Source organism: Mus pahari, chromosome X (assembly GCF_900095145.1).
Source record: "Mus pahari chromosome X, PAHARI_EIJ_v1.1, whole genome shotgun sequence".
Classification (NCBI taxonomy): Eukaryota; Metazoa; Chordata; class Mammalia; order Rodentia; family Muridae; genus Mus; species Mus pahari.
Genome location: NC_034613.1, coordinates 118,649,632 through 118,677,437, shown reverse-complemented (window position 1 = coordinate 118,677,437; position 27,806 = coordinate 118,649,632). Strand labels below are relative to the sequence as shown.

At 38.1% G+C, this 27,806-nt stretch overlaps 1 protein-coding gene across 1 annotated transcript in view; it reads left to right on the top strand.

Annotated features, from left to right (window-relative positions):
• The window catches only part of Morc4 (MORC family CW-type zinc finger 4), a 49,623-nt gene that overhangs the window by 1,967 nt on the left and 19,850 nt on the right, over window positions 1–27,806 (top strand). Inside the window, exons 3-9 of the mRNA XM_021187705.1 lie at window positions 5,341–5,473; window positions 10,855–11,072; window positions 11,942–12,089; window positions 14,779–14,911; window positions 15,207–15,335; window positions 17,806–17,925; window positions 19,476–19,576. Of these exons, the coding sequence (XP_021043364.1) occupies window positions 5,341–5,473; window positions 10,855–11,072; window positions 11,942–12,089; window positions 14,779–14,911; window positions 15,207–15,335; window positions 17,806–17,925; window positions 19,476–19,576 (982 nt within the window). The remainder of the gene's footprint in view (window positions 1–5,340; window positions 5,474–10,854; window positions 11,073–11,941; window positions 12,090–14,778; window positions 14,912–15,206; window positions 15,336–17,805; window positions 17,926–19,475; window positions 19,577–27,806) is intronic.

The window sequence follows — 27,806 nt, the reverse complement described above, 5'->3', positions numbered from 1 at the left end:
CTTCCTTCCTTCCTTCCTTCCTTCCTTCCTTCCTTCCTTCCTTCCTTTCTCTCTTTCTTTCTGAGATAGCATCACGTTATGTAGTCCAGCTGACCTGAAATTCGCTGTACAGATCAGGTTGGCACTCAGCACACAGAGATTTGCCTGTGTCTGCTTCCCAATGCTAGGATTACAGGCTCTTGCCACTACAGTCAGCTCACTGGACGGTATTTTTAAAGCATTAAATTTAAAAAACATAGACCTGGGCTAAGATGACTATCGCGGATGGGAATGTGTGCATATTATGTACATACATATGTGTATACACAGATTTTTAAAAAACCAAGTCAGAAATATTAACAGGGAAAAGGAACATCAGAGTGTTGACTGATAATCCCAAACTTTCCTTTTCTTCAAGTGTTTTCTCTACTTCCTCATGAATTTTTAGGAAATCACTCATTTGATAAACATTTATTAATCATCTACTATGCACAGGGTCACTGAGATAGGTAGAAAAATGGGTATGACCAAGTTTTACTTTATTAACAGGTATGATGAAACATGTCAAAAGGTTTTACCATTTCTGTAGCAACCAAGTAGAAAAGGACGTGTGCAAAGAGAAGCACGCACGTGCTGTGAGAAGCACACACATGCTGTAGGCATACAGAAGAGGAGTGACTTAAGATTATCAGGACCAAAAGGGGTCAGAAAGACTGTGCAGGAAGGTACACTTGAGAAGAGATTCGAAGGGTTGGGACATGTGGATATGGTGAGTGTAGGGACATTCTACTCACAAGGGACAAGTGGATGAGCAAAATCATGAAGAATATCCTCTAGGTCTTTGAATTTAATTAGAGCACTGAGTTCACAAATAGGAAACTGTACACCTTTAAAGAGTTTACAACAAACTTTCAAAAATAACTTTGTAGCTTTATCCTTGGAAGTGGGTGGCATTCCAAGTTGAGTCAACAAAGGTCTGGGAAATTAGTGTACTTTTCTAAGGTTACATGTCTAGTAAGTGGCACGTTTGGGCCGCAAGCACAGGTCATTTTACTTCAAATTCCAAGTAGGAAATGAGGTTAGAAAGGTGAGCTGGAACCAGGATGTGACTGGGAGGCTTGGCATTTGACCTGTTAGCCTGACAAGGAGAAGTCCTGATTAGATCTCTGCTTCAGGATGCTTGGTCTTACAGGAGTGTAGCTGGAGACATGGATTTTAATGACTGGTTCTGAAGCAATTGCAGTAATACCAATGAGAGAGAATAAACCTCATGTACTAAGAAAAGGACTGTAAGAGTGGGAAGAGCAAGATGCAACAGAGCCTGAGGGCATCTAGAGCAGAAGGACAGATGGATTCAATAAAGATGACTTTTTAAAAAGATTTCTTTTTTTTTTTATGAGTATGGGTGTTTCGCCATGTATCGAAGTGTCCCTCATGCATGAGTGCAATGCCCATAGAGGCTAGAAGTAGGTGTCGGTTCCCCTCGAACTGGAATTATAGACAGTTGTAAGCCAACATGTGGGTACTGGGAACCAAGCCCAGATTCTCTGCAAGAGCAGCAATTGATTTTTAACCACTGAGCTATCTCTTCAGCCCCATAAAAAACGACTTTTTAAATAGGAATCAAACTCACATTTTCACACATACCAGGCAAGTATTCCAATGAGCTAAAACTCCAGTCCCTAAAGTGTTTTTTGAGATTCATGCTTGCCATTTGAATGTAGAAACTCACTCTGTGTGTGTGTGTCTCTGTGTGTCTCTCTGTCTCTCTCTCTCTCTCTCCCTCCCCTCCCTCCCTCTCTCCCTGCCCCCCCCCGTGTGTGTGTGTGTGTGTGTGTGTGTGTGTGTGCGCGCGCGCGCGCGCACGCGCGCACGCCTGCACGCCTGTGCATGCGTAAAAGTAGCCTTGTGACCAAAGATGATGACCTTATATATTTAAGTATTTGCAAGCCTGTCCCTGACAACCGTGCAAATATCCACGAACTGGAACAGGAACAGATAGGAGGCTTGTGAAATACCATTTCAAAGCAGTCTCCCATCCTTTATCTCTCTTGTCACTGAACAACTTGCTAAACATCTCCCCACCCCCACTCCCTGCCAGGTTCTGGTGAGGTATGAGTCTTCTGTTACAGAACATTTTTAGAAGACAGGGGATTCTGTGGACTGGGTGTATGTGCAGCAGCTTAGGATATTAAGGATTCTCATGTTCTTATTAAAGTAATTTGGTAGTCAAAGGCAAGGTGGAGACAGAGCCCTCTCACTAAGGGATTAGCATGGACCAGGACAGGAGAGCTAAGACTCTACTAGTCTGTGGAATTGTGAAGCCAGACTAGACAGATGAAGATAGGGCAGCTTTCATCCAGCTCTTAGGTAAAGGGGATTAAGTGTTCTCTCATTGTATCCGTTCATAGCCTAAATGGTCTGGGCTCAGGTAGATAATAGAGTCCCTGGGATGTGATAAGATATGCTACATGTTGGCTGATTTTTACGGAGCTGAACAGCAAGGGGTAGGACTGAAACTGCCTGCCTTGCCAGTGCATTGTAAGATCATCCACTGAGGTGAGGCTGGTCAAGTTGTTATCATTTCATTTGTTGAGGAAAGGCCACATAGAACCAGAGAGTAAGTGCAAAGCTCTGCCTGTTGGCCTATGCCTGCTGATCTCTATTTCCCTTATACTCCATCAGACACTAATCTCTCTTGGGCCCCATACTTTAAACACTTTATGAACCCTCAGCTCATGTATGCCTGCTCCAGACAGCTACCATGTAACTCAGGAACTGCCTCTGCTCAGATTCTTTGATGCATGCCTATAAAACAAACAAACAAACAAAAAAACCAATCTAGTAATGTTTGGCCAAAACTTTCATTAGAGAGAGAGAAAAAAAGAATCGATTTTATTGATTTTGTTAGAAACCCAAAAATTGATTCATTTCATGTCCCAGTGTATACATGTGTAATTGGAGTCAATGTGTGTTACGTGCTTGAGTTGTGAATAACCACAAAGTATTAGGAAAAAGTCCCTGATATTCATCATTTTCCATGTATAAATGATATCCAGCTGGTTGACAAGTTGTATTGGTCTCAATGGCTTTGGCCGTCTACCAGCAGGAGTGACTGATAAAACCCTGCTTGCCAAGTAAAATTTCCTGAGTGCTGACAGATATGAAATGCTAGGTCCTTCTGATGGTTAAGGAACAGAAAAACCTGTAGGGGTGCACCCTCATCGAAGCAGGGGGAGGGGGAGGGGATAGGGGTTTTGCCAAGGGGAAACTGGGAAAGGGGACAACATTTGAAATGTAAATAAAATATCCAAAAAGGGAATTACATTTCTGTTAATACTACACATAGGTTCGCAAATATAATCCCAGTACATTGCCACATTTATATGGGGCTTAAGTCTTACTTGGACCTTATAGATTGACTCTAATAGATCTTGGAACCCTTCTAGAGATGTCCAGATTTTTTTTTTTCAGATTACAGCCAGTGACAATTTTATCAATGATTTTGACAGCACTGCACTGTTGTAGCACTTCAAAATAATCTGTGTCTCATTTTATTTGGCAGACATTCCACACATCCCAGTGGTTGTAATTGATACTGATAATTGTATTGTAAAAAAATGTATATTTTGATTGTAAGAGATGTTGCTGGTGGAGAAAATGACATGATTTGATCAATAATATTAATGCAAAAATGTAATCAGAATTCCACATAGCTATCTCAACCCAACTATATGGTATCAGTAAAGCCATATATAATGTCTGCAAGAGAAAGATATATAGGTATATAGAAGGGAAGGTATTGCTTAGAGAACTATTAGGAAGAGAAATAACTTAGGTACCTAGCTGTGTGTAAGTCCATTTTGTGTCACTATAACAAAATTCCCAAGGATCAATGTGTTGTACATAAGTTTATTTGGATCATGGTTCTGGTGCCTAGAAGGTCCAAATGGCATCATGCCAGCAGCCCTGAAAGAGTCCCCTAGCTGCATCACAAGGCATCACAATGTGCCAGAGAAGTCAAAACAGAGCTCACCATGTACAGAAAGGAGCCAAACACACAGGGTGGCCTTGGACTAAAACAATCCAGTTTAGCGGAAACTAATCTAGTTCCTTTCTAATCTGACAGAATTACTTTGTTCCAAGGTAGCATACTTAGTGACCTAATTACCTCATACTAGACCTTGCTTCTTAAAGGCTCTGCCATCTCATTAATACACCAGAGACAGAGCTTCCAGCACATAAGCCTTTCAGGGGCAAACCATATTCAAACAATAGTATACAATGTTTTCTATAGAATGTACTTCTAACAGGGCTACTGAGCCCTAATGAGACTAGCTAGCAATCCACATATGTTAATGACTGTAAAACAGTGTCTATGGCAATAGATGTGGTCTTTCAGATAGTGTCATTCATTCTCTGATATGGAGGACTTGACACATTTAATCTGGTTAAGTTTGATGTCTTTACAGTCTTAAATAATTAGCTGTTTGTGAAGATGTACTTCAGGAGGAACAATGGAAGATTCTATGCAGTTTTTTACTTTAATTCAGTTTTCCATTTCAAGGGGGTAGACAGCCTCACATTTAATACAGAGAAAAGCACCCGAATCAGTCATTCTAAACAGACTCACTGCCATCACTGGGATTTAAGCAGTCAATTATGTGTTTTAATTTTAACCCCTGACTCCTTCAGGTCCTTATTACTATAAAAAGGTATTGCAAAATACACCCCCCCATCTCCTCTTTTTCGAAACAGGTTCTTACTATGTATATCTGCCTATCCTGGAACTCACAGAAATCCACCTGCCTCTGCCTCAAGAGTCAAGAGTGCTGGGATTAAAGGTGTATACCACCACACCAATACCCATGTTCTTTAACAGAGGAGATGATATGAAAAAGCAGGAGATAATTTTTTTTAAATATATATAAAGGAACTGTAATGTGCATAGCTTACATCCATTTTTACCCAAACTGCTGCTTCAACTTTTTCACTCGGGCCACATTTTACTGTTCGTGAGCTGTAAAGTGTCTTGAGAGGCAAGAAGGAGAAAAACCAAACCAAAGCAAAATGCTTTGCAGATAACACATTTTCTGTAGACCCTAACTTTTGAGGGAGAAAGTCGGATTGCAGTGTCATCCGTTGTGTGAAAACTGGGAATTAGCTGTGTGGCTCCATCTGACATCTTGTCTGCTTTCCTCAATAACTCAATAAGAGGACCGCAATTCCTGCCTCCTTAAGTATAGGAGTGATTCATAGGAAGTAATTAAAGACAGATTTACATATCTTGATACTGAACTGGAGATTTTGGTAGACTACTGAAAGGGGAGGTCTGATATTACAGGTGTCTACCTTTTGCAGATAATGCTGTAGATCCAGATGTATCTGCCAGGACAGTCTTTATAGATGTTGAGGAAGTCAAGAAGAAACCTTGTTTGACCTTTACTGATGATGGATGTGGCATGACACCTCACAAGCTCCACCGAATGCTCAGGTAAAAATGTCTTTATTCTACTGTTTGTTGTTGTTGTTGTTGTTTTTTAATCTTGGCTTCACAAACTCCATTTAAGGCCTGATAACTTTCCATAATATTTTAACTTACTTCTATTTATCCTATGAACGTTTATTAAGCATGTCTTAGTGTCAAGATATGGATCGTGAAGCAGACAATAGTTCTGCCTTCATGGAACATAGAATCCAGCTGGCAATTAAGATGATTAAAACAAGTAACCATAATAAAATCCTAAAAGCACAATAATAGGAAAGCATGAGATTCTTGGGGTAAGTCCACAAAGGAACCCAATCTGACCGCAGAAAAGAAGAAAATGGTGTAAGTGACAACCTGAATTTCTTCATTTATCTGAGACTTTCCTCAGTCCCTAACTCACTGAAACTCATTCTTAAACCACACGTGTCAGAGCTGAGATGACTCATGTGTTAGAACTGTGAAAGAGAAATAGATGGAATCCACATACACAATCTTAGAAGGTTTTATAGTACAGCCATGGAATTGAGAAATGGTATTTTCTAGCTATTGATAAGCTGAAGATAAATTCCTGTCCCCATACTGAGTTCATTTCATCATTTTTAAACATTCGTGGTTGAGAATGTTCATGCTTTATTGTCTTCCCCTATCACTCTGTGCAAGATGGGTTTTTCTTCAACTCTTTCCTTCTTTATTTTTCCTTTCTAGCAGATGTGGTTGTTAACTTTCCATGTGCTTCCTGAGCTAGAGCGTGTAAAACCTAGGTAACAATGGAGCAGTGCTGAGGAGCAGGGAAGGGACTCAACATCCTAAAAAAAATGAAAAACAAGTTCATTGTGTTGTAGTTTTATGTGAACGTTTTATGAATTAGCCATTTATGGGGAGATCCCTTTGATCTTTCAAAGAAACAAAAAGAACATTTGGTCAAAGTAAATGGTTATGTTTTACTACTAAGCAGTCTATATCTTTTACCTTAGTCTCTGTTTTTTTAAAAAAATATTTTGTTTTATGTGTATGGGTATTTGCCTACATGCATATATCTCAGATTCTCTGGAGCTGGACTCACAGACAGCTGTGAGCTTCCATGTAGGGACTGGGAATTGCACTTAGGTCCTTTGGAAAAGCAGCTGGTGCTGTTAACCACTGACCCATCTCTCCAGCCCTTCTTCTCTTGATCTCTCTTAATTAGAAGACTATTCGAGTGCCAGGTAAGGAAGCACATGCCTGTAATCCCAGCACTTGGGATCTGTCTTACTTCCTAAAATTAATAGTGCATACTAAAAGAAAGACAATTTTGGTAGGCTAGAACTATAATATTTATGTCTAATTCTGTATGACTATATTTTTCAAAAAATTGCTGGTGACCCAGTCACACCTGTTTTTGTATGTGGTTACATGTATGTACATATTTGTGTATCTGTGTGCACACGCATGTCCATGTGTGTTGATGTCAGATGTCTTCCTAAATTAATTTCCAACTTTTTTTTTCCCTGACAGAGTCTCATGTTGAACTTAAAATTTCTCTTCAGCTAGATTAGCTTGCCAGCCATTCCCAGATACCCCTCTGCTTCCATCTCCTCAGTGATGGAATTACAGGCATGCTCAGGGAGTACAGAGTTTTCTGTGGGTCCTGGAGACCCGAACTCAGGTCCTCTTGCTTACACATCGCATAGTTTACTCACCAAGCCATCTCCATAGCTTCAGCTGAAGATCACTTGACTGACCTCCTCCTACAGCATCTTACCCTAGTTACATGGGCATCAAACAGTAGGTCCAGCGAATACAAACACCTTCCTTTTTTTTTTTTCCTGTGCAGTTATTTACATGAAAGTTGATACAGTTGTAAGATAGAATAAAGGAAGAGGATGGTTTAAAACTAGTTTCAGGGGCTTCAGAGATGTCTCAGTGTTTAAGAGCAGTGGCTGCTCTTCCAGAACACTTAGGGTTAGGCTCCAGCTTGGTGAGAGTGCCTTTGCCTACTGAGATATCTTGATGGCTCACAAAATGACACTTGAGGCAAAACATGAAGGATCAGTATCATCCCATTCAAAATAGGGCTAGGGGTTAGGGTTAGGGCTAGAGCACTTGTTCTTTATCTTTAAAACTTAATTTTAGAAAGCATTGTCAATGGATAATTAATGTAGTGTATGTACTGGGTATTACTTCTGATTGTATCTCAGAGTAAATGTGAATCAGATAAAAGATATCATTTCTTTAACGAAGATCATTTAGTTCAGTCCTAACATCCACCCCAAGACTCTATCTACTTCGCACAGTTGTTTTTCTACCAGTATACATGATCAGCAGGTATTGTTCTAACTGGTCTATATAGCCCTAGCTCACCACAATTTTTGAGGGGGAAAAAACACCACTCTACACTTTACAGGTAGTTTCAAAGATTACTGTATACATTATCTTTTCTATTTTTCATCTTATGGCGTACTTACTTTGTATTTGGAAAAAATAATAGAAGCCATTGTGCAAACTGTGCAAAATCATTGCGCCTGTCACTGTGGGTTGACCTCAAACATTTATTGGTATCCTGTGCCTGTTTTCCTGACTCATGCTCCTCTTCCTGTTTTCTGGCTGATAAACCAGGCAGTGTAAGTAAAGAAGCAGTTTCTTTTATAAACACAGAATCCCATGAAAATTTAACTCAAAAAGGAAAGTCTGGGCTGATTAGGTACTTCCCCTGAGTGACAGCACTTGCCTGGCATATGTAAGATCCTGTGTATAACCCCAGCTCCTCAAGCGGGAAGAATAAAACTAAATCAAAGACGACCTTTCATTCAGTTTCTTTAAGGTCTATTGTCCTGTTTGGCTTCTTGGATAGTATGTGAATCTGGATATATATGTACCCTATATGGCCTTTCCCAGCAAGGTGGAAAGCCCCTTTGAAAGATCAAGGATTAAAAAGAAGCACAGAGCCAGTGATTGAGGGCCTTTGCTGCCTCCACTCAGAATCAGGTATCAAAGTAGGTCTGTTCCAAAACAGCAGCTGGAGAGTAACCGTATGCTTGTCAGTTACAGTCACTTATAGTACAGGTTACATCACCAAGATATCTAGGAAACAAACATGCAAATGTCTGCTCATGTATTTCCCTGGATTCTTTGCTAAGGTTCTTTTCATTGGTCAGCATCCCAAATTACATCTCTCCCTAGATTCTAGATTCCTGACATCTTCAGGGTAGTCAAGAGGAAGTTGCTATGTTCTTGTATTTCATCAAAAGTGCTAGGTTCCAAGACCCTTGACTTATAAACAGTGTTACTTGTTACAGGAGAGGGTGGAACAAGATGGACTTAGTGAAGACGAACCATCTAAGCCAGGGCGGAACTTTTCACATTATCAGCCATAGAAAGCTATATAACCTTTGCTCACATGTTTCTGTCATTAAGCATGGTGAGTGCTTTTGTATTAGGTATTTGCAGTTAAACAGAATACTTGAGGTGGGACCTTTGGTGAAAATCAAAGCAATCATGGAAGAGGTAGTGAAAAAAGAAGAAAGCAAAGAGCTGCCATTCCTCTCTTCCTTGCTTTGTCTCTTTCCAGATTGGTTTTGAGCCTGCCTTTTCAACTTTTATCATCTGATCTTCTTAAAGTAACTAAGACAATGATTTATACATAAGCTAGAGAAAATAATTGGCACAAGGGAGACGAGACTAGAAAAATAAAAGTTTGACGGTTTGCCTGTCGTACCACTTTTCCTTGACTACTTAACTGAAAGATTTTTGTGGTATTGGGAAAAAAACCATGAAATCTAAATGACTACACAAATTCATTTCATGAGGCAGGTAAAAGGCCTGTTTATGGAGAGCTCTGAATTTTAGAGCTCTCATTAGATGTGGAATGCAGATAAGGAATAGTACAGTCCAGTCAGAATGAATCCTAGATTCAGTTTAAAATTAAAGAATGAATATTACTTTATAATTAATGCTACACAGACTGTAACTTTATCTTTCTAATGACCTTGTCTTTTCCAGCCATCCCTTCTACAAGAGGAATGAAAATATCAGAACCTTACCAGTTTCTAGGCCTCACTTCCAGGAATCATTAAGGTCCAAATGTAATGTTAACACAGTGTTCTCTTTCCAGAAGACCACTTCTCTGAAAACTGTTTTCATCTCCTATTAGATTTATTCATAGGATGCACAGAGACCTAGAGTACATCAGTACATTATTACATAATATTATGTAACAGAACATCCAAAAGCTGGTCCTCTTTATTGGGTAGTAATAAAACCACAGTCCTCTGGAAATGGAAAACAGGTAGTTGAACTATCTTCCCCACTGGGGAGGAGTAAGACCAGAACCAACCTGCTCATTTGTGTTACGTGGAGGCAGAGTCCTTTCACTAATACTGGAAAAGTAGTTACTTTGTAATACATGAAGTCCATCAGCTATCAGTTTTGAGGACAAGAATATCAGCTTTCTTAATATTTATGTCTCCAGTGATTAGCATAATGTATAACTCATAAGAGTTCAATAAAAAAACTAGTGACAGTATACATCAGTGTGAAATTGGGCAATCTGGAGACATACAAGCCTCAAAACCAGTGTTATTTATGGTGGTGGAAGGTACAAGAGGAAGATCATTTTGTGGGTGTCACGTGTGTAAATATTCTTATGCTCTGTTATTTGGATGTGTATCAGAGCATTTAAATGGAAAACATAAGAAAGGGAAGGATTCTGACTCACAGCGTAAGCTGATGACAGAGTTTACTGAGGTGACTCAGTGAGAGGCCTTTAATAGAACAAGAGCGACTTTATACTGCAGCTGTTTGCAGATATTCACAGGCAGAACTACCTATTTTTATCCCTTGGCTGCATTCCAGTGAACTGTCCCAGCAGAGGGAACAGAGGCTTAAAATTGGGAGGGCTATCCTTTGGGTGGGGAGTTTGAATTGTCAAGATAAATGATCTCTTTTCAATTCCTAGAGGGTGGTATGACCAGATGAAAAGGTGTTTAGTCGCAGTACCTCATTTAGTACTGTGCTTTTATGACCCTCTCCAGGTAAACTACTCCTCTCACATAGCACTACCTACTAGGAGTCAGGGCTGATTTTATTGAAACTAGAAAAGCATTGCCACAAACTCTCCTTGGCTCCTCCCGCTATGTTAGCCAGTAGGAAGGAGCATTGCATTCACAAAGTGTGACTCTGGCATATAGAACTGTTAATATTTAAGTACAAACAAGCCGAACTGGAAAGTTGATCTCATAGCCCAATGGTAATTTCCTATGTTTTGCCTGGAAGTACCAAAAAGCGTGGAAAAGAACTTGTTTCTAGTCTTCATGTGTTAGCCAAATTCTCTCTGTTAACTCTTTTAGGATGCTTCTGACCTTTTTCATTTCTTTTTCTTTTTCTTTTTTTTTTTTCTTCTGTAATTTCAGCTTTGGCTTTACAGATAAAGTAATAAAGAAAAGCCAGTGTCCCATCGGGGTCTTTGGTAATGGTTTCAAGTCGGGTTCCATGCGACTAGGAAAGGATGCTCTTGTCTTCACCAAGAATGGGAATACTCTCGCCGTTGGACTTCTGTCACAGACCTACCTGGAGTGTATCCAGGCGCAGGCGGTTATTGTACCAATTGTTCCATTCAGCCAGCAAAGCAATATCCTTCCTAGAAATGGAGAGCAATTGGTTAAATCTTAGTCTGATGACTTTGGCAGAATCTCTTCTTCAGGCCAAATCCAGCTGTTACTTGATATTTCATATTTCAAATGTATTTTATATTTAAAGAGGTTTTCCCTTTATTAAATATTTTTTAAAATGTTGAACCATTAGCAGAAGTTGAAAGTTTCTCCTCTGTGTTCAAATTTTCACTGTTTTAGTTCCATTTATAAAAGTATCTTTTTGACTAGCCACTGTTCCATGATAAAGTTCTCAGGGCCTTTGCCACTAAAGGCTCCTAGAAATGTCCTATTTACCAGTGTATCTGCTAGCAGAATGGTTTATGTATATATACCCAGAAGGGCTCTCATTTCTGAAATGAGCAATATACCCAGAAAAGTCAAACTAACTGATTTCAGATAGTTTAAAATTTTGACCTCAAACATTTTTTAATGAAGTACTTTCTTTGTTTATGTTGTATCTTTGCAGCTATATTCTGCAAGTATAACTGATTTTGCTGTTTGAATAAACAGCCTTTCCAACATTCCACTTCCTTTTCCTGGTAGCAATAATGCCCATCCTTTGTGTGTGAATTTTGTGTCTACACGTAACCCTAAGGGCACTCGTTTGTAAATATTTATTAATTTATGTAACTGTATAATAATGTATTTTATTATCACATTCTCATGTATGTGTTTGAATTATACTTGCTTCGCCCTCTCTTGGCCCTTCCCACTGACCCTCTTCCTTTTCACAGCTAGGTCTTTTGTTTCATGTCCTTTTCTGTGACCCAGTGAGTTTCATTATGACTCTTCCTTCTTGCTAGCATCCTCAGAAGATATTCATTTTCTTTGACTGATTTGTCTTTACAAAAAATGATTGTTACTGAGGATTCTTTGCCCAGCCTAGAAGCCATCTTGAACTATTCGATTTTCAACTGTGAAAAAGACCTGCTATCTCAGTTCGATGCCATTCCAGGCAAAAAAGGCACCCGTGTTCTCATTTGGAATATCCGGAGGTATAGTATTACAAGAATATTAAAATCTCATAATCAAATGGATTATGATAAAGTATATTTTAATATTATTTTATTTTTAAAAGAATTATTCATTTATTTTATGTATATGGGTACATTGCAACATCTTCAGACACACAAGAAGAGGGCATCAGATCCCATTATAGATGGTTGTGAGCTACCATGTGGTTGCTGGGAATTGAACTCAGGACCTCTGGAAGAGCAGTCAGTGCTCTTAACCACAGAGCCATCTCTTAATATTATTTTCTAGAGTTGAGTGGATAAACACTGAGACGTATTTTTATCTTTTTGATACAGCTTTGTAACTTTCTTGATTCTGTTGAAATAGTGGTTTATGTTGATTAAATGCTGTGTAAATAAGGTGAAAATATGCATGTCCTGAGACTGTTGCTGTAAATGATCATGATAATACAACATAACATTATAATGACATCCTCAGTATCCTTTACAATTTCATTCATATATATTGACATTGTTTGAAGATTGGCAGATAATGGTTATTTTATGCATTGGCCAGTTAAATGGATTATAAGAGAGATTATAGTGAAATATACATAGTAGTTTAAAACCAAGAAATTCTTTACTAATGCTCTTAGAGTAGATTGGAATAGAGAAAATCTTTGAAGCAGCTCAGTTTTAACTATAATGAAACGGAATTAAGATCATAACTTTAAAGCTAATATAACAATCAAGAGAAAGTCTATGATGCATCTTTTAATTTTGGCAAATAGGATATGTTTAGGAGTGTATTAGCACTTAAAAGCAAAAACCTTAAAACCTTTTGATATAGCATAGAAGGATTACTTGTCTGTTAAATGGAATAAGCCACACACACGCTCATCTTTTTTTCCTATGGGTCAAGTACTTATATAATTTCTTGTTTTGTTTTGATTTTGGAGACAGGGTTTCTCTGTGTAGCCTTGGTTATCCTGGAACTCACTCTGTAGACCAGGTTGGTTTCGAACTCAAAGATTTCTGCCTGCCTCTGCCTCCTGAGTTCTACCACCACCAGGCTTACATACATGTGTGTATTTAAAAGAATACTAGTTTCTACAGACAGTGTAAATTATAATTAAAAATAAACAGTAAGGAGGGCTTACATTGCCCCTGTTGGGAAAATCTTGATGATAGAATTTATATAAACAGGGACCATTTTGCTGTGGGTCCAATGATTTACATATATTCAACAGACTCTCCCCTTTATACATTGTTTCTCAGTTATACTTAGAAGGTTGTATGGTCAAATAATGTTAAGAAAAGCTTCCTTAAAGCTTACTGTGTTCCTTTGCTGAAAGACTTCACAATCCCATGCCTGTACTAATATTTAAGAGAGCAATATAGTATTAGTATATCTAAATTAAAAAAAAAAAAAAAAAACCAAAACTTTTTTCCTGACTTCTTTTCTTGGCTGGGGAAGGTGAGGGGCGGGGATGATAGGGACCTTCCTCAGAGTGTTTGTATTAGAGTGCACTAGAATAGTAAGAATCACACTTTTACTGTGGTGTGGGCTTTGTACAGGTTGCATGCTACAGTGGTCCCTGGTCAACTTGAGCCGGGAGTATGAATGAGGTTAACCTTAGAGCTTGAGGTGTTCTCCAGGCTAAGAAGTCTCTCAATTTTATTTGATCATGCAACTTTCATTTCTCTTTTTCTCCTTATTTAAGAATGTTTTCAGGGACTACTGTTTCATAGAGCAAATTTCGGAAACTATTGTTCTGATATACGCTGTCTTTGTAACCCATCTTTTAAAAAAAACAAATGTAATGTTGGCTTTTAATAAAGGTGATACTTTACATTTTCCCCCTGACATTGGTTAATGAGGTTGCCATGGTCTTGGAAGGAGCAAAGCTAAGTAGCCAAAAAATAAAAAAATAAAAATAAATAAATAAGAAAGGTCAATATGAAAGGGATACCATTTGTTATATGTATATGATAATTCCATATTTTAGAGGGCAAGAAAATAAATGATGTTCTTTAGCATGATAGCAGTGTGTGTATTACTTTTTAACCATTTAAAAGCTAGTGTTAGGCTTGCATGATGGTGCATGCCTTTAATCACAACACTTCAGAGGCAGAGGCAGGTGGATATATATGCATATATATGCAAATATACATATTTATACATATACAGAGAGAAAGAGAAACAGAAACAGAGACAGAAAGAGTTAGTTGAGTTCTAGTTCAGTCTTAAATACACAGTATGACCCTGCACTAGGGGGAGAAAAGACACAGGACTGAATCTTGGCTTTTTGCTGATAATGCCAGCAGAAGTTGATTTGGATTCATCTACTCATTCAGTTGGAAAAAGCTATATTTAGTGACTTCTAGCAGGACTCAGAAAGCTGTTATTTAAGATCTTGCATTGAGAATAGTTGAAATCCATTCAATTCATCAAATCATAGATATTCCCATTCCTTTTGATCTTTCCTTATGAACTTGGTATCACCAACAGTAAGAAACATGGTAGATAGATTTATAATAGCAACAACTTAAATATTGTATGGTCCTCAAATTACATAATTTGTAGTTCCTTTGGAGTGGTAGTCACGGAAAGAACCATAGCTGAGTTTTGGCTTATATTTCATTTCTGTTGGGTTCCTAACACAAACCCCACCCCTACTCCCTGTTGAAGCCAGTTCCTCTTAGATTTGTACTTATCTCTTTCACTCAGAAACAAAGATGGAAAGTCTGAGCTGGACTTCGATACAGATCAATACGATATCCTGGTATCAGACTTCGATGCTGAAGAAAAAGAGATTGGTGGTGTTCCCTCTGAGCTGCCAGAAACAGAGTATTCCTTACGGGTAAGAAAAGTCCATCTTCAACAGTGGAAGACATTATAGAGCACAACTGAAGTGCAGCTGTGTAGAGATAATTCTCTGCTAGGATTCCATTTCAGATTCCTTTTCACCATCTACACCAAAGCAGCTTAGTTACTGTAGCTACTTTCATTCCAAAATGGTAGTTGAAATATTGTAACAAGTATAGAAACTAAGCCAAATATTTGCCAAGCCTAGGCTCAGTAGGCTAGAGATGTTTTGAGGAGATAGCTGTAGAATTGGTAGCATGTATAACAATTTTCCTTTCACAAATCCATAGGCATTTTGTAGTATTCTATATATGAAGCCCCGGATGAAGATTTTTCTGCGACAAAAGAAGGTGACTACCCAGATGATTGCTAAGAGCCTGGCCAATGTAGAATATGATATATATAAGCCTACCTCCACGGTATCCTTACATGTAGCTGACATCTTCGTTTCAGGGTTAAATTGCTATATTGGTACACAGTCAAAACACTGCCTTGTTCCAATTCAAAATCGTGTGCTAAAACAAGCCTACTGAATCCTTGAAGAAAGAATTTTTTAAGTGTCTGCACCAGTTTTTATCAGAAACTACCTGTGAACTGATTTGAAGACTGGGGCTCAGTAGATTATAAAATCTAATATTTGTTTGTTTGTTTGTTTGTTTACTTGTCTCAAGACAGGGCCTCCTGCAGCATTCTGTGCTGGCCTGGAACTCACTGTTTAGTATAGGCCAGCTTTAAACTTGAGGTGATCCTGCTGCCTCAGCCTCCCAAATGCTAAGATTATAAGTATAAGCTGCCATACCTGGCTTTCAAATATTTTTATTAGAAATACTTATTTTGGGGGCTGGTGAGATGGCTCAGTGGGTAAGAGCACCCGACTGCTCTTCTGAAGGTCCGGAGTTCAAATCCCAGCAACCACATGGTGGCTCATAACCATCTGTAACAAGATCTGACGACCTCTTCTGGAGTGTCTGAAGACAGCTATAGTGTACTTACATATAATAAATAAATAAATCTTTAAAAAAAGAAATACTTATTTTTAATTCCTCAGCATATACCAGTGAGCAGCCAGATTTGAGAATCTCAACCATAGATATCCACATTACATTTTTATTTATATTGGAATTGTGTCACATTTATATTGATTAAAATAAAATTTTAGTTGGACTCGTTAATCTTACAGTTTATGTTGTACTAGGTCCAGATTTGGACTTGGATGTGAATTAGTGAGTGGAAATTAAAGTTATTTCTAGGAGGAGATGAATCATTAACAAGCTCAACATGGATTTCCTGGGAACTTCTCGTAATGACAGCCACTCAGAAGAGCACTTGCTCATTTTCTCCACCTCATTGCACTGTAAGTGGATTTCAGATGCTAGGGACAATCTTAAGATGAACTATGCTAATTAACCATCTTCACTGGTGGCGTTTGGAGGAGAAATTAGTCTTCGGGAGACTCAGAACTCACGTGCTTATGAAAAATTGCTTTTTTAGTTTATAGTGACCAAGAATATAGTTCTTGGACCTAGAGACATGTTCTCTGCATTTTAAAAATCAAAGATGTTATTTTACTTTGTCTTCTTTTTTTACTTGTTTAAAATAAACTGTGTAGTCATTACTCACAGTGGATTTATTTATTTATTTTTCCTTTTGGGAAACACATACCTTCTCTACGAGGAAATTTACTTTGAAGGGCCCAAACATGTCCAACTTAGAGTCAGAGCTAGCAAGTAAGAAGGTTATTTATAACTTCACCTCATGTAGGTTAAGATCGTAGCACTGCGTGCAGTTAGCAGAGTCCCCCTAATGACATGTTTTCAACTCGTGTTTTTAGTATACTTGTGTTCCTTTCCTAGGTCCAGCTTCTTACGTTTGTGGGTTTCTATTAGACCAACTTAATTGCTTGCATTTTATATTTATTGCAGCCCCTTCCCATCAATCCAGCTTCCTTCTCATGTTACAATTCTAGTTAAATAGAGTCACTGTTGGCATGACTAAAATGAAACCCCAAACACTAGAATTATTTTCCTGAGATGACTGCAGAACAAGGTAATTGATACTGATTTATTTATTCCTTAGTCATCAACTCAAAAGCCTCTTCACTCCTTTCTGTACTCTTCGTACAAATTTGATGATGCATTTCCTCCCACAAGGTACCCTCAGCCCATTACTTAAAATTTTAAGAGTGTACAGCACAAAATATTTGACAATTACTATCTTTAAAATGTCAACTTTTGGGTATGTGAATTTTGATTAAGTTGGAAATTTTTTGTCTTACTTCTTTTTTTTTTTTTTTTTTTGAGCCCAGAAAACTTTATATGTTCTGAGTGAGATATATGTATACTAGGCTTACCAATTGCATCATGTTTCCCACGGTGCCTGACCCTTATCATATGGTATCAATGAATACGGCTTGTCATCTCCAAAGTCTGTGTAAACTTTTTTAAAGTATCTGTGACAGATAGCAAGAGAAATAACGGGAAGAAGATTGACTTTAGCTTACGGTTTCAGAGGTTCAGTCCACTGGGCAAGAAAGAGGTAATGGAGCAGAGTAGCTTTCTTACTTTCTGGCAACCAAAAAGTAGAGCCGTGTGTGGTGACACACAATTTTAAATCACAGCACAAGGGAGGCAGAGGCAGGTAGATTTCTGAGTACAAGACTAGTCTGGTCCTCAGAATGAGTTCCAGAATAGCCAGGGCTACACAGCGGTGCTCTGTCTCATCCCCACTCTTCAGGAAAAGAGTAGAGCAAGAGAATGTTTTTAAATTCCTTCTTTGTTGTGTCATTCACATGCAGTGACATTTGGTGCTTTTTTTTTCTATAATACAATGTGGTTTTTTATTTCCTCCTTAAGCTTCTGGTGTTTGTCTCCTTAACGATTTGCTCCTCAGAATAAGCAAGTGAGAATCACGTTTGGATTCTCTTGCAAATACCATAACCAGTTTGGAGTTATGATGTATCATAACAACCGCCTTATTAAGGCCTTTGAGAAAGCAGGCTGCCAGTTAAAGGTGAGAGCTTAATGTTTGTCATGGGGGCCTGCAATGGATGGGAAGAGAAATCTTAAATCTTAATGGGTTTCAGCCCCTTCTCATGATAGTTGTTCAAGTCTGATACTAAGATCCTTTAGCAGTAGGTGAGGTGCCCTGTGTGGAAAAATGATTTCTCAGGTCCTCATGCAGCATAAGGAGTTGAGTTCACTGATAGCCACATCACCATGTGTATTGGCTTATTAGTGTATAAAATGGCTCTTATCTTGTGGAGACAATAAAGATATATTGGAAGGCTCATAAAATTTAGTGATTGAAAACCAAAATTTGGGGACTGGAGAGATGGCTCAAAAGTTAAGAGCACTGACTGCTTTTCTGGAGGTCCTGAGCTCAATTCCCAGCAACCACATGGTAGCTCACAACCATCTGTAATGGGATCCGATGCCCTCTTTTAGTGTGCAGGTGTGCATGCAGATAGAGCATACATACATAAGATAAAATCTTAGAAATGAACAAAAAAAACAAACAAGATCTGTGTCCTGGGTTTCCTATCTATAAATTCTATCCCTGGGCTAATCAGTTCATTTCTTTGAGGTTCAATGTCTACGCTAGTAAACTAGAAACAACGTTTTCTTTATCTCCCTTTCAGCTTAAAGGGTTGAAAGATGTTAAGTGTGATAAATGATATGAAATATTTCATAAGCCAAACTACGCAAATGTTACCATTATCTTTGATGTTTTAATGATCCTTTCAAGCAGTAATTTCCACAAGTAACTTTTTTGTTTCTGTTTTGAAGATTAAATAGCTATTGCTCAGAGAATAGCAGATTGCTTTGTATTAGTTTACAGTATACCAGTATTACTAGTAGGACAGTTATATAAGACCCAGGCTAGCTAACTGTGGATACCTTGGTTTGTCCTGTTATAGCATCTTCTTAAACAATCCCTAGTTATGTGTCAGTTTAATTATTCCTTGATTCTAGTAAAGAGTAAAGCAATCTTTAAACCCCGCCCACAAATCCCTGCACTTCATCTTCGACTCTGGTAGTTGCTTGGTGACCTCTCTGTGTGTGGACATGCCTATAGTGTGAGATTCAGTGTGGTCATTATATTGCACCTCCAATTTTCAAATGAGATTTCTTTCCAGTTCTGCAGAACATTAGTATATAATTTTGCTTTTTAGCAGTGTAAATTCTTTATTCCAGTGAATCTTTTGGCAATCCTAGAATATAAAACACATGAAAATGGATGATGTATATATAGCTACCCGAGCTGAGGGATTATAGTGATCTGTGACTCACTGAACCATCTAAGTGACAGAAACAGGGAGAAATGAAGAACCAGGAGGAGTAAAGAAAGAGGAGACAATAATTGGAATATATTATATGAAAAAAATCTACTTTCAAAAATAACGTGAAAATATATTCTAGGTGTTCCTCTAGATCTCTATGGCTTTTCCTTGCCTATGAATATTGTGTAACCTTGTTCATTATTTTTTTGGGGGGGAATCAAAAGCAAGTGCCTCCAGGCTGTCAATAGTAACATGTTGAAATTAACATTTTTCTTCTAAGCCAACCTGTGGAGAAGGTGTGGGAGTAATTGGAGTCATTGAGTGCAATTTCCTAAAACCTGCCTACAACAAACAAGACTTTGAGTACACCAAAGAATACCGGTGAGTCACTCCCATCCTGAGATGGTGCAGATGGCTCAGCTATCATTCTGCTCTCTCAAAAACCTCTAAACCATCACCAAAAGCCAGTTTATTGGGAGAAATTAACTGATAATTCCTTCAGATATATTTTCCAAACCTAGAGATGATGTTGCTCTTTTTAAATTTACCTTGAGAAATTATGGACTATGGAAGTATTTTGGTACAATATTTTTGGCAAAATGAAGGACCTTATTTTTCATCTCAAAGCACATGAATCTGAAGTTATTGAGCACATTTTGGGGAGAGAAATGGAAATTTGCCCTTTAAATTGTCTTGAAGCCAGGGTACACTTGTGGAAATGTCAGTACAACAGGAAGATATTTATGCTCTCACGGAAGCATGTAGGGAAGATAAATAGCTAAGAATCGGAAAAGAACTTGACTCTGAGGTTAAGCCAGTTTTTAGGGATATTTTAGGAATTGATGAGAGGAGTTGTTAAAATGGGATGGAAGATAGGTTTGGGGTTTAGGATACAGGAGAGATTGCTTGCTTAGCAATCCTGATGCCCTGGATTTGATACTGCTTATGTCTTAAACAAAGGACAGAGGATGAAAAAGTAGACTCCTTGATTGTTATGAAAAAATGTGGTATATGAAAATATGAGTTATGTACATCTAAATTAATTCATGTATATATGCAAAATGCGACTTTATTTGTTTATTGTTTTCTGAGCCAAGTTTCTCTGTGATACTGTGCCTTTAATGGAGCTTCCCCTGTAGACCATGCTGGCCTTGAATTCACAGAGATCAACTGCCTTCTGACTCCCAAGGGCTGGGATCAAAGGTGTGCACTACCACTGCCCAGCTGAGGAGAACCTTTAAATAAGACCAAAGAAAATCAAGGAAATCTTTGTAAAACAGTGTGTATTCAAGTTTAAACTTAAAGGAAAATTAATGTCTCCTAGGTGAACCAATGGGAGGGGTATTTTAAGCAAAAGGATACTGGGTAATGACACAAAAGGTAGGGAAGAGAAAATGGGAGACCATTTGCTGCTACTTTTTTTTAATCCCAGTAATATTTTTTCTAAGAGTGGAAGGAAAAATAATCTCTCAGAAATATTTTTTGTGCTCTAAGCTATGACAAAATTAATGAAATGTTCCTTTGTTTGTATGAGACCATAAGAACTTTAGATGCAGAGTTTGACAAGGAGATAGCTATTTGAATGGCAACCCCAAATTAATTTCTGCATAATTGGGTTTGAATAACTCAGGCTTATCAGTAGTTATGGCAGTGATGCACCCTGGATCCAGATAAATTAATCATTTAAATGTGAGTCTGATCCATAATGAAGACCTTTGACCAAGACTTGTCTCCTAAATGTAAAACCTTAGAGTGGCATTGCTTTAATGGAACCAAATATTGTTTCTTTTGAGTGAAAGTGGTGAATTTAGGATAATTGCCTAAATAATATTTGTGAAATCTAAATGTTAGTTATTAAAAATGTTTTTTATGACTTTCCATCTTCTATCGTTGCTAACACCATAAAAATCTGTATTTCTGGCCGGGTGGTGGTTGTGGCACACGCCTTTAATCCCAGCACTCGGGAAGCAGAGGAGGACGGATTTCTGAGTTCGAGGCCAGCCTGGTCTACAAAGTGAGTTCCAGGACAGCCAAAGCTACACAGAGAAACCCTGTCTCAAAGAACCAAAAAAAAAAAAAAAATCTGTACTTCTTTCCTTTAAATACATTAAACCTTGGGTTTTTTTTTTAAAGATTTATTTATTTATTTATTTGTTTATTTATTTTATGTATATGAGTACAATTATAGCTGTCTTCAGACATACCAGAAGAGGGTGTCAAATCCCATCACAGATGGTTGTGAGCCACCATGTGGTTCCTGGGAATTGAACTCAGGACCTCTGGAAGAGCAGTCAGTGCTCTTAACCTCTGAGCCATCTCTCCAGCCCAGACCTTGGATTTTTGATGCCTAGTTTTGGTATGATAAATTTGAAGTTATTATAGAAGGTCCAAATAAGGACATTCTATAAACATGTAGGATTGCTACTTAAGTAGTTTAATAGATACTATATATTTTACTACAATACTAACCTATGTAGAGTTTTGTGCATAATTAATTTGTTAATTATTACCCAGTTCAGGCATCACTGGCATCTTTTTTAAATATTTATTTTTATTTTATGTGTTGAGAATTTTTCTTGCATGTGTCCCACATTTGTTCCTGTTGCTTGCAGATGACAGTAGGGGACATCAAATCCCCTGGAACTGAAGTTACAGATAGTTGTGAGCTGTTGTGAAGGTGCTGGGAACTGAATTGCTGGTCCTTCTTCAAGGGCAGCAACTGCACTTAGCTATTAATTCCTCTCTCTGGCTCCAGTTTTTTTTAAAGTTTCTTTTATTTTATTTTTTATTAGATATTTTCTTTATTTACATTTCAAATGTTATCCCCTTTCCTGGTTTCCACTATTTAAAAACAAAACAAAACAAAACAAAAACAAAAAACAAAAAAAAAAACAGTATCTCACATAGTTCACACTTGGCCTCAAGCTCACTATGTAGCTGAAGGTAGTTTTGAATTCTTGTCCTTCCTACCTGTATCTCACAAGTGCTAGGACAATAAGAATGAATCCACCAGGCCCTATGCCCTTATATTTCTATGCTGGGGACTGAACCCAAATACTTGTTTGCATTTGCAAGTGCAAGCAATACTACTGAGCTATAACCCCAGCCCTTTATGTAAACTTCATGCAAGGTGAGAGATTTTAGATAAAAATAAGAGGGGTTGAAACTAGACATAGGGGTGTAGATCTCTAATCCCAACACCCAGGAACTATGGCAATGGGGTTGCGAATTCAAGGCCAGACTGTGCTACAGAATGAGTTCTTGGGCAGCCTCATCTACATAACAAGACCCACCACTCCCTTTGCCACGCTCGGAAGAAAAAATGGGAATTTGCAAAAAGGATTAGAGAACACTGTCTGCTATCACCAAATCCGTGAGTATTAGATTCAAAAGTACAAATGATAAAAGAGATGCAAGCCATCATACTACCAGAATATCTACAAATAAATCATCTGTTACATATTACTCTGAACAATCTTTAGATATTAGACTTTAGCTGTAAATATTGTGGTTCAAGCTTAAAACATTTTTAGAGTCAACTTAACCTTTAAAAATGCAACAACCAGAGCATATTAACTGAGCAAGCCACTAACACAGAACACAGTGACTAGGTTTTAGAGACTTCAAAATTGCTTACTTTAAGGACTTTACATTCTATTTGTGATATAGATTATCACACATCTGAAAGCAGTTAAATAGCAGTAAATGGCTGATAGATAAATTGAAATCTTTTTGGTACTACATCAGGGAAAACTGCCCTGAGGGGAAAAGTGAGAAAGTATTAGGTATGCCTTAAACAGATCTCTGAGTTAGAGGCCAGCCTGGTCTACAGAGCAAGTTCCAGGACAGCCAGGGCTACACAGAGAAACCCTGTCTCAAACAAGCAAGCAAACGAACAATAAGCAAGCAAACAAAAGCTTTTCTTTAAAAAGGTACGAGATTGGAACTGAAGAGGGATGGCTTGGGGGTTAAGAACAGTGGCTGCTCTTCCAAATGACCCAGATTCAATTCTTAACACCCACATGATGGCTCACAACTTTCTGTAACTCCAGCTCCTAGGGATCCAATTTCTAACTTCTGGCCCCCATGGGCAGCAGGCACACACGCATGCAGACAAAACTTGGAGGTATGCTCTCATAGAAACAGAAGGAGAGGGATGGGATTGGGGTTCTGGGGGTAAAGTCAGGAAAGGGGATAACATTTGAAATGTAAATAAATAAAATATTCAATAAAATAGAAAGTCAAAACACCACTCCAAAAAGAACCTATAGGTATAAAATAAATAAAAAATTTAAAAGGACACAAGATGTCAAAGGGGAAGGGAATTCTGGTATGCAGTTGTGGAATGAGTTATGGCATTGACAAGAACTCTGAAGGGGAATTAAGATCAGGGGATGTACAAGAGTGAAGAGAAAGCCAATGCAATTGACAGTACTGTATGCCAGATCTTAGAGCAGACACATGGAAATATTTTCCAAGATGGGCAGATGTGGGTTTTTGTAGGCCACCCAGTCTCTAACCCAGCTTCACAATTCTTTCTTAGAACCCTTATTTCTGAACTATGTTCCAGGTTATAACTAATGCATTCAGGGGAACCAGGTGATAATTTATCGTTTATGGGAGAACAGTGATATTTCACTTCTACCTGTAAACAACAGAAAGCATCTTCAGTTGTAACAATTCGCCAAAAAACAACACTAATTGACTGTTGTAGAGATCTCTAGGTTAGACGTCTGACTCTGATCTCACGGGGATAAAATCCGGGTGTTGGCAGCCTGTCTTCTTTTCTGCAAGCTCTAGGGGAGACTCCAGATTCTTCTTTTTCTCCGTTAGGGGCTGCTAGCATTCCTTGGCCCAAGGCCCTCTTCTCCAACTTCAAAGTCAGCACTGATGAGTCGCATCCTCCTCACATTGCATCAGTCCAGTAAAGATGCTTCCATCATCCCATTTCCTCCTCTGATTCCAACTCCTCTGCCTTCCTCTTCCATACTTAAAGGCTTATGCTGGATCCTTTGGAATAATCTTTCTACTTTCAGGTCAGCTGATGAGTAACTAACTCTCTTACTATATAACCTAAGATACTCACAGAGTTTAGAGATTGGGACCTAGACATCTTTGGAAGACTATTTTTTGTCAGTCTGTCCTATAGCGCTTCAAGACTTATGAGAAAAAGTGATTTCCTTGTCTCTCTCCAGTGCCACCAAAAGCATCAGTCTAAAGTCTTAGCTAAACTTCATAATCTCAGAAATCCCATATTTCATTTTCAAATCACATTTTCTGAGTCTGGCACATATACACACACTTTACTGCTAAAATATAATAGCGTGAGGAGCACAGAACCCCAGTTATTAAAAAGTTTTGTGTCAAGTGAAGTTCAAACTGAAAAGAAAAAAAATGTTCCAGGTACCAAGCAATTTTACAAATCCAGCTAGGCAAATTCCATTAAGTATCCCATGATCAGGCATTATTTTCTGGCGTTTGCAACATTGCCCTCCATCATTATAGCTCTGATGTCTAGCCTTATGGCTCAACTCTCAAAATTGTCTGTTCATAAAAACTAGTGTATTTTTACAGCAGGGTAGTTTCATCAACTTTTATCTGCACTAGAGTTTTTGAAGTATTTTATTTCTTGTGATGATAATATAATTACGTCGTTTCTCCCTTCCTTTTTCTCTCTCCAAATGCTCCCGAATACCCATCCTTGCTCCCTTTCAAATTCATGGCCTCTTTTTTTCACTAGTTGTTGTTATATACATATACATACATATGTGTCCTAATTCCAACCTGCTCAGTCTGTAGAATGTTATTTGCATGTATGTTTTTTAACAGTCCAATTGGATTATTATATATTCTCTCCCCATTTATTCCTGACAGGCCAAGCTGATAAAGTTTGTGTTCCTCATCTCAAAACCCTTGTAGATCTTCCATGAATGTGATGAATAGTTATTCCATTTAAGAAGAGGCTCTTGACTGGTCTTCCTTAGATAATCTTATTTCTTTTCTTGGCTTCGGCTGAGACCGTTGTGAAGGTCTATGAGTCACATGCTTAATATTGCCAAAGAGCCTTAGATGTGACTGAATATGTTGAACTTTCAATCTTACTAATATATTCACAAATGATTGTCTAACCCCACTCGTTATTCACAGAACGCATCTTTTGTGATTTTCACTAACTGAAAAAAAATTTTTTGACGAATCCTGATTGCTTTCTGAGAATCAGTGATTCATTTAAATTATCGTTTCTTTCCTGTATTTTATGTGAGCAGGTAGAGAACACAACTCCAGCAGTTGACCTGGAGATCTCAGCCAAATGTACAAATTCATCATTTACAAGCTGTGCTTTCCATAGAACTAACTACAGGGCATGTCTCTGCTAATCTTTCTCTGACTATGTAGCTAGGATCGTCTTTCCCCTTTTCCAGGAGTATGCTGTTCATTTCACCTGAGCCTAGATTAGAAGTGCCTTTAACATTTCTCTTCCTAACTTGGCTTATGATGATTTGAGCATTCTTTGAGACAATCTCTATTTTCTCCGCCATGCTTCTCCACTCCCTTCTGAACCCTCCAATTTAATTAACACCCATCTCATATATCTATTAGCAATCTGTTCAGTGCAGTTTAGACTCTTGCATGTTTCTCAAAGCTCTTCAAACTTTTGCCATTTTTTAATTCTCGTTTTTTTCTGCTTTTAGTCAGGGTCTTGTGTAGCCTCAAGATCACTATATAGCAAAGATGACCTTGAACTCCTTATCCTTCAAAATGTTCCAGGCTGCCAAATTTCAGTCTCAAAGCAACTTCCTCAAATTTAGGTGTTTTTTTAAAAAAATAGTAGTACTCTGTTTCTAGACACCACAATCAGCCATTTTTATTGAATTTCTATATATTTAGATGTGTGTATGTGTGTGCGTGTGTGTGCGCGCGCGCGCGCGCGCGCGCGTGTGTGCAGTCTCAGGTCATGAATCTTCATAGCAAACATCTTTACCCACTGAACCATCTCAAAGGCACTTTATTCTTGTCACAGCATATACTTGTGAATTTGGGTTGAATTCGTTTACATTTAAAGCAATCATTTGTAAGGGATGCCTTCTGTCATTTGGCGATAAAATAAAATAACTTCCCTGATTTCCTACGTTGCTGTGTTTTATGTTCACGTGATGTTTTATAGTGGAACATTTGAACTGTTTTCTCATTTCCTTTTATATATATTATCTCACTATTTTCCCTGTAGTTATAGAGAATGCATTTCTCACATCTCTGCCTCTTTAGATCTCTATGATGCCTATTCTCCTCAGGTCTATATTTTATTTTGGTTTCTTTTCTTTTCTTTCTTTCTTTCTTTCTTTCTTTCTTTTTTTTTTTTTTTTTGTTTGTTTGGTTGATTGGTTGGTTGGTTTTTCGAGACAGGGTTTCTCTGTATAGCACTGGCTGTCCTGGGACTCACTTTGTAGACCAGACTGGCCTCAAACTCAGAAATCCGCCTGCCTCTGCCTCCGAGCGCTGGGATTAAAGGCGTGCGCCACAACCGCCTGGCTGGTACCTTTTCTCTTCTTTTCTTTTTCAGGTGTTCTGTCCCTTCATTGCCATTTCCATTTTGTTCATAAGTTGCTTCTTGGCTTCCTTCACATCTCTCTAGGGTTATGTAAGCATCTTTAAGCCAGAACTTTCTCAGAGTCAGTTTCTTTGGATTCCATTTTTTAAAATCATATACTATTTTTATATTTCTTTGTATGCCTCATGATTTTCATAACATGATAATTCTGGAAATAAGATTCTCCCCACTTTCCTAGGATTTGCTATGTTGTTTTTGTGTATATGATGTTGGTAGTGTGTTTTGCTGTAAGCCGTCTCTGTGCCAGGAACCAGGTAGAGTGTAAACTTAAGGTTTTCTCACTTATGTTCTGACCTGTATTTTCTGGAAATTCACTGTGGCTTTCTAATGTACATATGTGTATGGTTATGTGTATCTATGCATGCATATGTGTGTATATATGTATGTGTGTGTGATTTTGAGTGTCTTCATTTTTAACATCTGGCTCACTAAATAGAAAAAAATATGAAGATGTGAAAATAAAGTTCCATCGCTTTGAATGTCCTCGACATTATTTCATTTAGAGGAGAAGCTTGTGATCATGGAGAAATGTATTTCAAAAGGCCACTTGCCCATTGTGTGACCAAAAATAGTAGCAATGAGAGCACTTGAAGGATAGCATCCTCTTTTCCTATCATGGTTCTTATAAGTGGCTTATGGGACACATGCAGGATTCTTTGCTGAGGAGCTAAAGGTGGAGAATGTATAACTATTACTCTGCCAAGAACAGAATCGGACCAAAATTAACCACAGTTTACCATCTACACGTTCTAAAATATTGTAGTTAAATATTAACTGGATTCCATCCAGACTCGTATAGCAACTGTGCGGTAAAATGTTGAAGGAACCTTTTTTTTATTAGTACTACATCTCTGTGATCATGCAGAGTCTGTAGTTGTTATCGAGGTAAGGAGACTAATGGCACATGCCTATCTATCTTCCCAGGCACCCATCACGTTTTCTTTATCAAGTACATTTTGAAGATGAAACAAAGCATAATCCTGTGTTTGGGAAATTTATAAC